At 52.5% G+C, this 13,104-nt stretch overlaps 2 protein-coding genes across 9 annotated transcripts in view; both read right to left on the bottom strand.

Annotated features, from left to right (window-relative positions):
• The window catches only part of ZBTB7C (zinc finger and BTB domain containing 7C), a 310,798-nt gene that overhangs the window by 3,853 nt on the left and 293,841 nt on the right, over positions 1–13,104 (bottom strand). For all 6 annotated transcript variants that reach the window (XM_050768145.1, XM_050768147.1, XM_050768148.1 and 3 more), the window contains one exon: positions 9,368–10,594. In XM_050768145.1, coding sequence (XP_050624102.1) covers positions 9,368–10,594 — 1,227 coding nt within the window. The remainder of the gene's footprint in view (positions 1–9,367; positions 10,595–13,104) is intronic.
• Positions 1–13,104, bottom strand: part of IER3IP1 (immediate early response 3 interacting protein 1) — a 1,095,035-nt gene that overhangs the window by 891,928 nt on the left and 190,003 nt on the right. The gene's annotated exons all lie outside the window — the stretch shown is intronic.

The following is a 13,104-nucleotide window of genomic DNA, read 5'->3' as shown; positions in this document are numbered from 1 at the left end:
GGGCTCTCCTCTTTGTCTGTAGACAATTTCAGGGTTTACAAAAGAGCCAGGTGCGAGAAGAATGCAGCCTAATCTAGGGCAAACTTTTCGGGGTTTAAGTGGTATTATTCACAGGTAAGGTATGGTGTAGGGTGGGGCGCCTGTGACTTTTGGGGGTCTGGGAGCCTCTGCGCCAGCTGCAGACCCACCACCAACTTGGTGGTGACCTCAGGCAAGTTACTTAACCTCACTGCCCAGAGCTGAACCTGGTGCCAGAGATCAATTCTCATTGTCCAGGGCTGATGGAAAGAACCGGATCCTGTGTGAGCTAGATTCCACATACCTCCTGGTGGCCTTGACAGGAAAACTGACATCAGGGGGTTGTTTTCATAAAGACTGAGCATTGGGTAAACCAGCTTAAGCTGGCTGAGGTACAGGCAGCTGGGCTGCAAGAATTCCTCTTGGGATAATTCGCAGCCTTCCCCAGTGGGGCCATACGGGCCAGGAAGCTCTGTGTCTAGTCTCCTACCTCCTCCCTGAAGGTGTGGCTTGTGTGGAGCATCTGCCTATAATTTCAGACTCTGCTCTGAGGTTAGAGCAGATGTGGAGTCCAGGTGTCCTCCCTAAGATGGCCAGATTTAAACCCTGTTTCACATAATCCCACGACATCAGGGGCAGGTCCTAGGCTCCTGGTGTCCCCTGGCCACTAGAGGTCTCACCAGCTCTCATTTTCAAAATGGTTCTCCAGGGGCAGAGCAGGAGAGAAAAGGACATTCCCGTGAACACTGGCAGGCACTGTGGGAGGAGGGTCAGAGAGGATAGACCGTCCTCCCACCTGTGCTCACAGGAAAGCTGGAGAGCCCCTGGCACGGGGGAAGGGAAGTGGGGTCACCCTCCTCCCTTCCACATCCCACTGCTCCTGCCTCTTCTCAAACCCACCAGCCACCTCAGGCTACATGGTACTCTGCTGTGATATCCCACCCCCTACCAGCATGCTGTGGTCTCTGTAACCCAGATTTCACCTAGATGATTGGATTTTTGAGGAGGAAGGGACCTCAGAGACCATTTAGGCCAGTGGGTATCAAACTTAAGGATGCATTCGAACCATAATCAGGACTCAATAAAACAGTGCTGGGCCCTACTCCTACAGATTCTGATCAGTAGGTCTGGGATGGGGGAGAGGGACAAAGAATTTGCATTTCTAACCAGGTGCCACATGCTGGTGGTGGTGGTGGTCCGCGGACCCCATACTGAGAACCACTGGTCCAGGCAAAGCCTCCACTATGTAGGTGGGCAAACAGGCCCAGCTGGGGAACTTGCCAAGCTCACCCAGAGGGTCATGGCAGGCCCGGGAGTCAAGGCCTCTTTTCTCATCACAGCACTGTGACGGTGAAAATGGAAGTGTCAGGTGCCTGTACCCCTGGAGTGATGTAACTTCCCAGTCCTGAGGGGTATGTCTTGGGCCTCCACAAATTCCCCCAGGCTCTGGCAGAAACACTGATGCTAGGTGGTTGGTTGGGCTCCCTCACCAGGCCTAGCAGAGGGCTCAGCTCAGAATCAGCTAAGCGGGCTGTAAATGCATCATCTTATTACTCCTCACCACAGCCTAGGAGGTAGGTTTTTTTATTTTTATTTTTATTTTTTTGAGACAGAGTCTCGCTCTGTCACCCAGGCTGGAGTGCAGTGGCACAATCTCGGCTCACCACAACCTCTGCTTCTCAGGTTCAAATGATTCTCCTGCCTCAGCCTCTTGAATAACTGGTATTATAGGCACACATTACCATGCCCGGCTAAGTTTTGTATTTTTTAAAGTAGAAACGGGGTTTCATCGTCTTGGTCAGGCTGGTCTCAAACTCCTGACCTTGTGATCTGACCACCTCGGCCTCCCAAAGTGCTGGGATTACAGGCATGAGCCAACATGCCCGGCTGAGGTAGGTTTTTGTTTTTTTGAGATGGAGTCTCGTTCTGTCACCCAGGCTGGCTTGAGTGTAGTAGTGCGATCTTAGCTCATTGCAAGCTCTGCATCCCAGGTTCATGCCATTCTCCTTCCTCAACCCCCCGAGTAGCCTCAACCCCCCGAGTAGCTGGCTGGAGTGCAATGGCGCGATCTCGGCTCACTAGCTCCGCCTCCCGGGTTCACGCCATTCTCCTGCCTCAGCCTCCCGAGTAGCTGGGATTTTTTTTTTTTTTTTAACAGAGACGGGTTTCACGTGTTAGCCAGGATGGTCTCGTCTCGTGATCCGCCCGCCTCGGCCTCCCTGCTGATTACTCGTGATCTGCCTGCCTCACAGCCTCTTGATCTCAAAGTGCTGCCTCTCAGCCTCCCAAAGTGCTGGGATTACAGGCGTGAGCCACTGTGCCCGGCCAGGTAGGTTTTTTTTAAAGTCACTATTACACATAATTAGTAGTACGAACCCTTAGGTCACTCTCAAACAATGGACAATATAAGTGGTAAATCTTCAAATGTCTTCCAAACTTCTCATTAGTGTATCTAAAGTAAGTCCCATTTTTGTGGCAATTGGTCCGAGTATGTAAGAAGTGCTGAGAAGGTGCCTGCAATATCCTTTTATTGAACACCTGCTTTGGGCAGGTAAATACATGACTTCATTGACCCTGGGAGTTCATTATTCAGAGGCAAGGTATGGTGTAGAGATAGGGCCCCTCCAGGAGTCTGGGAGTCCCTGTTGTAGCTCCAGACCCGCCACCAACTTTTTGGGTGGCTTTAGGCAAGTTATTTAACCTCTTTGTGCAGAGCTAAACCTAGGACCAGACATCACTTCCCATTGTCCAGGGCAGATGGAGGGAATCTGGGTTTGCGTGAGCTAGATTCAACACATTTGGTGTACTTTCCTCACTTGGACACAGGCAGAAAGGAGGCTCAAAGAAGTTAAGAGCTTCCCAAAGGTATCCAGCTGGTGGGGGGCAAAGGAACCTGAGGGGCTACCTGGCTGTGGTTTGTTTGTAAGCTATTCTGGGGATGAGGAAGGATGGATTTTCACACCTGGGACTCCCAACCTGAGGCCTACAAGGACTGCTGCAGAAAGGGCAGACCAGAACAATCAAGAGAGGGTACCAGTAGCTAGCCAGCTTTCTGCCACTGTGGCCAGAAGACTAGGGTATGCCAGTGGGAGGAACTCAGCCCTGGGCAGGAGCTTTCCCTAACGGAGACATTTGTGGGAATGGGGGCAAGGGGCGGGAAGAGTAGGCAAAGCTCATGAGAAGCCAGTTCTGGAAAAAACTCCAGAGGATCATCTAGTTTACCAGGCACACTTTACCACATTCTGATTCATGGTCTGAGTCAGTGGGCCCAGTAAGCTACACTATTAGCAGTACATGTCTCAGGACCTTGAAAACACTGATCTAATTACTTCCAAGATAAGGAAAGCAAGGACCAAAGAGGGAATGGTGTCCTAGGGCCACACAGCCTCCTTCTTTACACTGACCTTTCCTGTGGATACTAAGACATGTGCATTGGAGCTGGAGGTGGTGCCGGGTACGCTCCAAGAACTGGACCAGTTCCCTTCCCTGGTCTGGGCCTCAGTTTCCTGATCTCTGAAATGGGGGTTGGGCTGCATCCTTGGGGCCTCTAAGTGCTCCATGAGTGTTTGCATCTGGGTAATGGGCTTCTACCAAATCTCTTTCTGGAGTCTGTTTGGCTGGCTGGCTTCCTTGCCCCTTCACATATTCAATCTACCTGTGGAAGCAGCGTGAATTTAAGCTGGAATATGTTCTAGCTGGAATCTCAGGAGCTGAGCTCTTAGTTACTTCTCTGTAGCAATGGAGGTCTGGTGGTTCCACTTAAAATTTCCCAAGGCCCCCTTGTCCAATGGCCTGTGTGCTCACTTACCCCTCAGCATGGCTTTCTGGGGTCTTTACAAGCTCACTGCCATCTCCTCTGCCAGCTTCCTGCCTGCCCCCCATGGTATACTGTCCCACGCTCTGGGCATCCCTGCATCTTTGAACACCTGCAGGTATGAACTGGACTGCTGGTTCCCCAGTGCACAGCCCACCACATTACTGGGTGGATGCCTAGTAAACCCTGGCTCCTTCCCCGTGTGTGCATGTCTTGTGCTTGGACACTGATGTTCCATCCTTAGGGCCCTCCCAGAAGGTCAAGCCCAGAGCCAGGGTGCCCCTTCCTCCCAGCCGTCCTCCTTCCAGCTCTCCTCCTCCCAGCACTCCTCCCTACATGTGGCATGGAGGGTTCTGGTACCTGCTTTGATGAGAACCTGTGGGATGCTCTTTCATACTCTGCACAACACACAACAATGAATGTAGATAGAGGGGAGGCTTACTGCATGTTTGGTGACTGACAAGAGCGGCCAATTTCAGAATTCCCTGACTACAAATCCGACATTCTCCCCTCTGGCCCTGGTCCCCTTGTCTGCCATCTCATTCCATCTCTCTGCATCAGGGACAGCCAAGGACATATGCACCCAAGCCTTGGTCTACACGCCCGCTTCCAGCCTGGAGAGCTCATCGTCGGGAAAGTCGTGTGAGTCCTCATGAGCTCATTCCCAGAATCAAAGAAAAGGGCTGCGGGGCCTTGGCCTGAGGTCTGTGGCCTCCAGAAAGGCTCCCAATCAGGATAATGCTTTCCCAGCAGCCTCCACCCGGACTTCTTGTAACCCGATGGTTTGAGACACACTCTTCCTGCTACCACTGCTAATGCCATTACATTATCTTAATAGGGTTCCCAGAGCTGCCAGGAGTGGGAGGACTACAAACAGAGGGAAAACAAAAGCTGGGCTGCTGGCTCGTCTGGAGAGCAGGCAGCTGTGGGGGCACAGGGGTGGTCAGCATTCGGCTGGCACAGGAGGAGGCGGGTGGAGACTAAAAGGTGCAGCCTTCGGGGTTCAGCGGGAACCAGAAAGCATGCCTTGTCAGAGAGTGACTGCGGTGCAGAGGTCGTCCATCCCCGCCCAGGACGGTGTGCCCTCCATGGGACCTCTGCTGTCTTTGGGCCAGTCTATTCTCATTTTGCAGTTTCTCACCTCCACTACTGTCCCCATCAGGCATGGCTGGGGCACCTCTGGGAGCCAGGCTGTGAGAGGATGCAGGGGCTCCAGGAGATAGACCCGCCAGCCATGCTGTCTGGGAGCTCCTAACAGAAGGGCTGGGGGCGGCAGGAGTCTCTATGGTCTGCAATCAAGGACCCATGTGGTGGGAATTAAGAGGCGGAAGATGCAGAGGCTTTCACAGGGCCCAGGGCCAGGCCCAGTTGGCAGTGATGGCTGCAGATGGGGCAAAAAGGTGTGTGTGGGGCCACCTGGGATGTCCATGGGCAGGGAAAATACCCACCAAGCACAGCAGTGTCCCTATGCATGAAGAACAAATGCTTTATCTTCCTGAGATCACATGCTCCCTGTTCTTCTAGGCCCGTCCTAGGCATCACCTCTGGCTGAACCCTGCCGTCCTAACCTTTGGCTCCTGGCTTCCAGACTTTCTGGGAAGAGAAGGGAAAGGACCCCTGACAAAGAGGATCTGAGGTAATCTTGGTCCAGACTGCCTCTGCCCTATGACCTGGAGCTGTTTCTATGTCCCAAGTCAGACCTGAAAGGGACAGGAGGAGCTGCCTCTCTGGCCAGCACAGGCACGAGCCTTTCCCAGGAGGAAAACGCTGTCTTTGAACTAAACAGAGGGAGTGCATAGGCAGAGGGAGCCCAAGTGGTTATGGGGTGACAAGAGCTAGGAAGGGACAGTGTGGGGCCGAAGAAATAGTTTTGTTGATGTCTTTGAGGCCCTGCCTAGGGAGATTTCATATTTGCAACAGATCAGTGGTGGGACACCTGGTGGGACTGGCTGAAATCTAGAGCTGCCTCAGAGGTGAGGTTCCTGACACCAAAGAACAGACAATACCATTGTGGTGCAGCCTCTGTCCCTCCTCTCTAGACCCACAGAATGACAGCAGCAGGCAGGGTCTTAGGGGTGGAGGGGCTCTGCTGGAAGGATTCCCATGTCCTCCACCTTGGTTGTGGCTGCTGAGGTCATTAGGAGTACATCCCCGTGGGGTGTGGACATTCTGGGAGCTGGCATCTGGGAGGCTTTGACTCAGAGCCTGGGCTGAAGGGCTACCACGCAGGGCAGGAGCAGGCCTCTCTAGCACCCCACGTGGCGGGGCGGCGGGGGCGGTGTCACAGGACCCCGAGCTCTCCCCAGCATCAAGGAGGGAGGAGACGGGGCTTTGCCAGGGCAGAAGCTCAGCTGTGATGAAGGAAAGACTTGGGTTCCAGAAGGAGAAATCATGTCCGATAGGAGGACTTGAGGGCAGCATGTCTGGGTCCTTGCTGTGGGGACAAGAGGGACACGACAGGGCCCAGTCTCAGGAAGTGGCGTGGCCCTGGAAGGGAGTCTGGGAATTCTACATCAATGAGGCAGCCATCGCTGCTTTAAGTGGCTGCTGAAGAGCCTCCGGGTGGAAGGGGCAGGTGTTAGGAATCGCATCGGGGAATTCAGCCTAAAAGCAGGTCCCGGTGGGCAGGGTGCAGGGAGCCTTGGCCGCGAGGGGAGTTACAGGAAAACCTCAACCTGAACAGACCACTCTTGGGGCTCTTCAAGCACGGAAAAGAATCCTTGCCGGGCAGTTCCAGAGATGAGGTGAGAAGCAAAGGCCCAGTGATTCTGAAGAATGTGAGGGGGAGGAGAGTGGGGAGTGTTCCACCAGGACAGCCACAGCCCACAGTGAGCAATAAAGGCTCTGAAGTGAGGCAGGCTGGAGCCATCTCCTCCACCCCGCCTGCCCCCAGCTCGGGGTTTCTCTCCTCCTGGGAAGAGAGGGACCCAAGAGCTTGTCTGATCTTTTTCGGGAGAGTCAGAGCCCGGTGGGAACAAGCGGCGGGGGTGCTGGGGGGCTGGAATGCAGCGGCTTCAGCTGGAGACAGGCCTGGGGCCAGATGGCCGTCATTCTGGAGCAGGAGTAACCCAAGGCCAGATGGCTGGATGACCAGAGCTGCCCCACTGCCTATCTGGCCAGGAGTGGGGACTGCAGACAGAGAGGCCACCCCAAGTGACCATCAGGAATGTGCTGGGAGGGAGGAACCTGGAATGTCACCCTCCTATACAACACAGCACTGCTCCCCAAGCCAGGAGGCCCCACTCCCAGAGAATGTCCCAGGGTTCAGAGGGTGAGAAGTCTGTCTGCAGTGACTATGCAAGGTTAAAACCTTCCCTTAAAACAGGGTGCACAGACTGGCCAGACCTGGCGTGGACTTCACAGAAGGCTGTGCGTGGGGAAGGCCCAGAGAAAAGGGAGTGGGGAAGGAAGGGAGATGGGGGCTCAGGGTGCCAGCGGGGCCACCATGCGATGTCCTGAGACACAGATCCTTTTGGAATTGGAGTCACTAGCCTTGGTATCCCCTGAGGGGAGAGGTGCTCCTGTTAGCCATCTGCCAAGGGGACAGGCATGGGCAGTGAGGGAGGTGGAGCCTGTGTTGGCAGGACAGAGCACTCCAGGCTGATAACATGGCTAGCTTTCCTGATCTGGCCTGTGAAGAGCTTCCTGGCATCCTTAAAGTCATATACAGGGGCTGGGACTCTCGGGCTGAAGTCAGGCCCCCTGTGAAGATGGGTGAGCTGTACTTGAATCTGGCTTTCACATGGTGTGCTGGCTTATCTCCCTTGGTCATTCCTGTGCTTTTGCCAAGCCCTGTTCAGGTGTTCTGCCTGGTTCTGTGGGGCTAAGGTGAATTCAGGAGGAGGCAGGGGGCAGCATTACCCGTGGTGGCATTGGGGTGACAGGGCTGTCACTGAGGGACATCCAAGAGGAGGAGAATCTCAGGAACTTTAGGTCCTTCTGCTCTGGGGAGTAACAGGAGCAGAGAATCCTGCCGTCAGCATTGCTGGGTGGCTGGCTTAGCTCACTGCTAAGGGCAAGGGGACACATCTTGGGTCTGTGAGGCCCTGCCCCTTTGCTCCTGCAGATTCTCCCTCCACTGTCACTGGAAGCATCTGGGACAGATGCTGTCTGGGGTTCCCCTCACAGAAGCAGCTGTGAGCAGGACCCCAAGGCCACCTTGGAAATAGTCTCATGACTTTAGAGGACTCATCTTTTTTTTTTTTTTTTTTTTCCTGGAAAACCATGGTCCCTGATTTGATATCCAGTCTCATTCACAACCTTGCACTGTGTCCTCAGGCCAAAGCTTTGGGCCTACTGAGGAAAATCAAAAGAATGAGCTGTCAGCAATTCCCAAAGACACATCTCCAAGAGGAAGTGGGGCAGCAGCGCCACTGGCGTAAGTGTGGGGCTCTCAAGGTGAGTTCTTTGAGAGGGACAGTGGCAGTGTGGGGAAGGGACCTAGTCTAGTAAGTCATGGTCCCAGGGCAGGCATCGCCAGGCTCTGTACACATAGGATACACCGAAACAACCAAACCCTGATGCCAGGCCACCCACCAGAGCCCTCCCCACCTGTGGACATGGCTGAGAAGATCAGCCTCGCACCAGGAACCACAGATAGCACCAACGGGCCATATTTTCCAAAAGTGAGGCCTATCTAAAGCTGGCAGCGGGCAGATCTGACCCCACATCAACCCGCCAATCAGTTTTGACTGCGAAAATTGCTGTACAGAGTAGGCATATAACATACGTTTGCTGAAAGGGACGGAGTCTATGAAAGATGAAAGGTTTATAATGTATTGATTTCAAATTTCAAGTTTTATAACAGCATAAAGTTGCCCCCCTTCCTCAAATGGAAAGGCAAATAGGAGAACATAAAAAGAGGCCCAGCCTTTAGGTCTGACCCAAAAATGACTGAAAGAACCTACAAGCATCTCTGCAGTCTACTGGTCACAGACTTTGCTGTTACACCGAGACTGGGATTCCAGTCCCAGCTCTGCTATTTTCCAGCTGCACAGGTCAGCTAGCCACTGGGAGATGTGTCGTAAACAAAGCCAACCATGTCTCCCCATCTTTCCAGGGCCTGGCTGTGGCAAGAGTGTATTTAAGGTGCCTAGGATGGCCCCTGGCATGCAGAGCAGGCTTAATAAAGGTGAGTGGCTGCTTCTCCAAATCAAATGAAGGGGCGGCACTCCATCCGGGGAGTGCCATCCATTCAAACTGGGTTCCACAAGTTTATGGCTGGAAGGAGAAGAGGAAGCCAAGCAACCAAGGTGCTTGAGGCGCCCCACTTCCCTCCCAGCCAGAACAGCCCGCTCTTACCTGCTCTATGTCATGGGCTTCCACCTAATATTGTATCTGAGAAAATACTGCAGCCCCTAAAAAGGGTTTGAAAGTCACAGCACCAGGTGATGCTTAGCACCCCTGCTAGCCGCAAGCCTGCATGTGTCTGGGATCCATCTGGGTCTCTGTCTCCATCCCCAGCCTCTCTGCCCAACTCTGCTGTCCCCATGGCCTCTGGCCCCGTCCCCCGCACCCGAGGGCTGCCATGCGCACCTGGTGAAGCGGACCTCGCAGATGGTGCACATGTATGGCTTCTCCCCGGTATGGGTCCTCATGTGCCGCGGCAGCTTCCCGGCCCCCATGATGACTTTGTGGCAGATGGGGCACTGCTGAGAGGCCTTGGGCTTCAGCTTGCGCTCTTCCACCAGGGGCCAGGGTGGGAAGAGGCCTCCCAGGTGGGTGGCACTCAGGAAGTTGAGATAGGCACCGTAGTCGTTCTCCGCCTTGATGGGTCCCAGAGGGCCCCCCGGCAGGTCAGGGAACATGTCCTTGAAGAAGTCATTAGGGAAGGGTGGCGGTGGGGGTGGGGGCAGCTCGTCCTTCTCCTCCTCCTTGATCTTCCGATTCTTGATGACCAGATCCAGTGGCCCACTGTCCATGGGCTGCTCAGGCAGCTGGGCAAAGGCACCAAAGTCCCCTGGCCAGAGGTGTGGGAAGAAGTCCGGGGCGAATGGAGACAAGGAGGGTCTCCTGTCGGGGATGTTGGCCTTGGGGTACAGGTTCTCCCTCAGCAGAGATTCGATGGAAAAGTCCCGGATCACCCCCAGATGGCCAGGACTGCCAGCCTGAAAGGAGTCAGGGAAGTCCCTGGGGGTGTCTGAATAGGCCTTCTCTGTGAGATGGTCCGTCTTGGAAGGGCTTTGGTGGCAGCTGATGTCCTGGGGGTCAGGCAAGTTTTCTTGGTCAGCAAAGTCCTCCGTGTCATCATCGTCATCCTCCTCTTCCTCCTCCTCCTCCTCTTCTTCGTCCTCCTCATCATCATCATCTTCGTCATCATCGTCATCCTCCTTGTCGTCCTCCTCCCCTCCGTCCCCCCCAGGCTCCATGATCTCCAGGCACACGTTCACAATGCACTGGATCTCCAGCATCCTGGCTGCATTGAGGATGTGCTTGACGTTGCCGGCAGTGATGGTGAGTGTGGAGGTGTAGGCGAACTCCAGGATAGCGGCCAGAGCCTCAGGCTGGACAAAGTCGATCTCGTAGACGTAGGGCTGGCTGGCTAGGGTGCCAGCTGTGAAGAGCTTCTTGAAGTACTTGCTGCAGGCAGCCAGGACAGAGCGGTGGGTCCGATACTCCTGCTCCTGCACCACCAGGAGCACGTCACACAGCAGGCCATCGTGCCGCTGCTCATTGAGGCTGCACAGGACCTCACTGCTGTGGTTGGGGAAGGGAATGCCAATGAGCTCATCAATGTCATTGGCCATGTTCTCAGCCAGAGCCCTGCAGAGACACACAGAGAAGACTGGGTTAGTGAGCGTGGCCCCAGGAGGGGTCTCAGCTCTAGGACTCTGAGCCACTTTCTTGGCATAAGGGCTCCCTTTCCACTGCGAGGCCAGTCCTCCTACCTCTCAGCTTTGCCAAATCTCACCTGCAATTCACAGCCTGGCTTACAGGCTGGGGCTTTTCTCTGGACCCCTAAGACTCTTGGAGTTAGGCTTCTCACTGGGCAGCTGGTGTCAGCTACTCACTAAAGGCTGCAAGGCTTCTCTCAGGCTTGGTTTTACTGATTTCCACTTTGCCAACATGCAGTTGCAGAATACAACTGCAGGATGAAAAGCCACATGAACCCAGCTGTTGCCTTGGCTACAGGAACAGGACCCACCTCTGTGGGGCAAGGACCGCAGTGCTTCTGCTGAGAAGATGCTCTGATTTGTCTCACAAATCCTCTGACTCTGTAACAGACTTACACTTTGCACTGGCTACTAGGAAGCTTAAAACAAATTTCGTGGCCCATTTTCAGCAAGTGAATGGGGGCTCTGTGGTATGTTTTGCTTCCTGACCTTACTCGTTCATTGTAGTTGAAGTTTCCTTCCATTTGTAAATCTTGATCTTTTTTTAAAAAAAACACTAACTTCCTATATGTGTATATCTGAGAGAGATTTCACCTATATTTAAATTCAATACAAATATAAATGCAATATTCAATATAAATATAATGCAATATAAATATAAATTCTAGTACATTGTTAGTTAATTTTTCATGTCTATATTCTGTTAGCCTCATGAAAATATCAACCCCTGTGGTGAGAAGCATCTTCTGAGACACCTTATCATTATATATGTTATATGTAAAGTATGGCCAGTAGCAGCCACCAGGAGAAAGCAGGGCATGACAGAGGACAACTGGCATCCCTTCCTTTAGGAAGCACAGCTCACAGCCTAGGTGAACATAGTCAACCGGGACAAAATGCGGCATCTGCCAGGGAAGGTAGGGGCATCCAAGGAGAGAAAACATTCATGGGTTGTTAGTTTCTGTTTCTGATTGGGCCAGTAAAGCCCCTTCCTCATCCCTCTTTTCCGCTTATCACTAGAGACAGAAACTAAAAACTATGGCTTCAGGCTGCTAAAAGCCTAAAACAAAACAACAAAACAGAACAACAACAACAATAAAATAAGGTGGGTCGGACAAGCTTGACAGGGCTCTTCCACTTACAGCAAAGCTTCAACATGGCCCATCTAGATAAATCCTAGCAAAGCCCTGGCCCTTATCTTGGTACAAATAAAGTGGGGAGAAAACAAAAAGGAAAACAAATCCTAAAGCCCCATGCCCCCGTGGGAAGAGCTCTGGAGATCCTTACGCATTTATCTTCTGGATGTTTCTGCCCTGGGAAGGCAGAGGCAGTGGGAGGGGAGGAGTGAGAAGTGCCGGCTCATAAAGTGTGAGTGTGACCTGGAGGCACTGGGGAGGTGGCAGGCATGGAGGATGCTGGGTGCCCCTCCCCTGCCCTCACCTTCTCCTCTACCACGGGGCAGCCCAGGTCTTCCCTAAGCAATTTCACAGGCCAGGTGCTCAGGAGGCTTCCCAGAGCTAAGGCCTCACTGCTTTCCTACCTTCTCATCTTTAAAAGGGCCAGAGACCCTGGCAGTCCATTCATTCATTCTCTAAATATTATTGGGTAGTCTCCCCATGCCAGGCTCTGTACTGGACTCTGGGGATGCACAGAGAACAAATCAAGAAGGCCTTTGCTCTAACAGAGCTTAGAGGGATATAACAACTGTGATAAAAATGTACAGCAAGATTCACCAAACAGAGTATACAGATGCAGATGAGCCATCTTATCTGAAAAGATGTTCAATATCATGAGTGATTAGGGAAATTCAAATTAAAACTATCATAAGATATCACTACATACATAGGATAGTGGCTAAAATAAAAAAATACTGACAACACCAAATGCTGGTGAGGATGTGGAGAAAAGGATCACTCATATATTGCTGGTGGGAAGGTAGAATGGTACAGCTATTCTAGAAAATGATTTGGCAGATCTTAAAAAACTAAATATGCAACTGCCATATGACCCAGCAATTGAATTATTGAGCATATACCCCAGAGAAATGAAATCTTATGTCTACAAAAAACTCACACACAAATGTTCATGGCCACTTTATGCATGATAGTGAGTAACTGGAAATAACCTAGACATCCTTCAAAGGTGTGTGGCTAAACATTGTGGTATGTCCATGCCATGGAATACTATTCAGCAATAAAAAGGAATCAATTCTCAATATGTACAACAGCCTTGATGAATCTCCAGGGAGTTACGCTGAGTGAAAAAAGCCAATCCCAATGGGTTAGATATGGCATGATTCCATTTCTATAACATTCTTGAGATAATAAAGTTACAGAAATGGAGAATAGATGAGGGTTGCCAGGGACTAAGGAGGTGGTGGTGGTGGTGGGAGGGAAGTGGGTGTGGCTATAAAAGGGCAACAAGAGAGATACTTGTGGT

The sequence above is a fragment of the Macaca thibetana genome, chromosome 18 (assembly GCF_024542745.1).
Source record: "Macaca thibetana thibetana isolate TM-01 chromosome 18, ASM2454274v1, whole genome shotgun sequence".
NCBI lineage: Eukaryota > Metazoa > Chordata > Mammalia > Primates > Cercopithecidae > Macaca > Macaca thibetana.
This window is presented reverse-complemented; position numbering and strand designations above follow the sequence as displayed.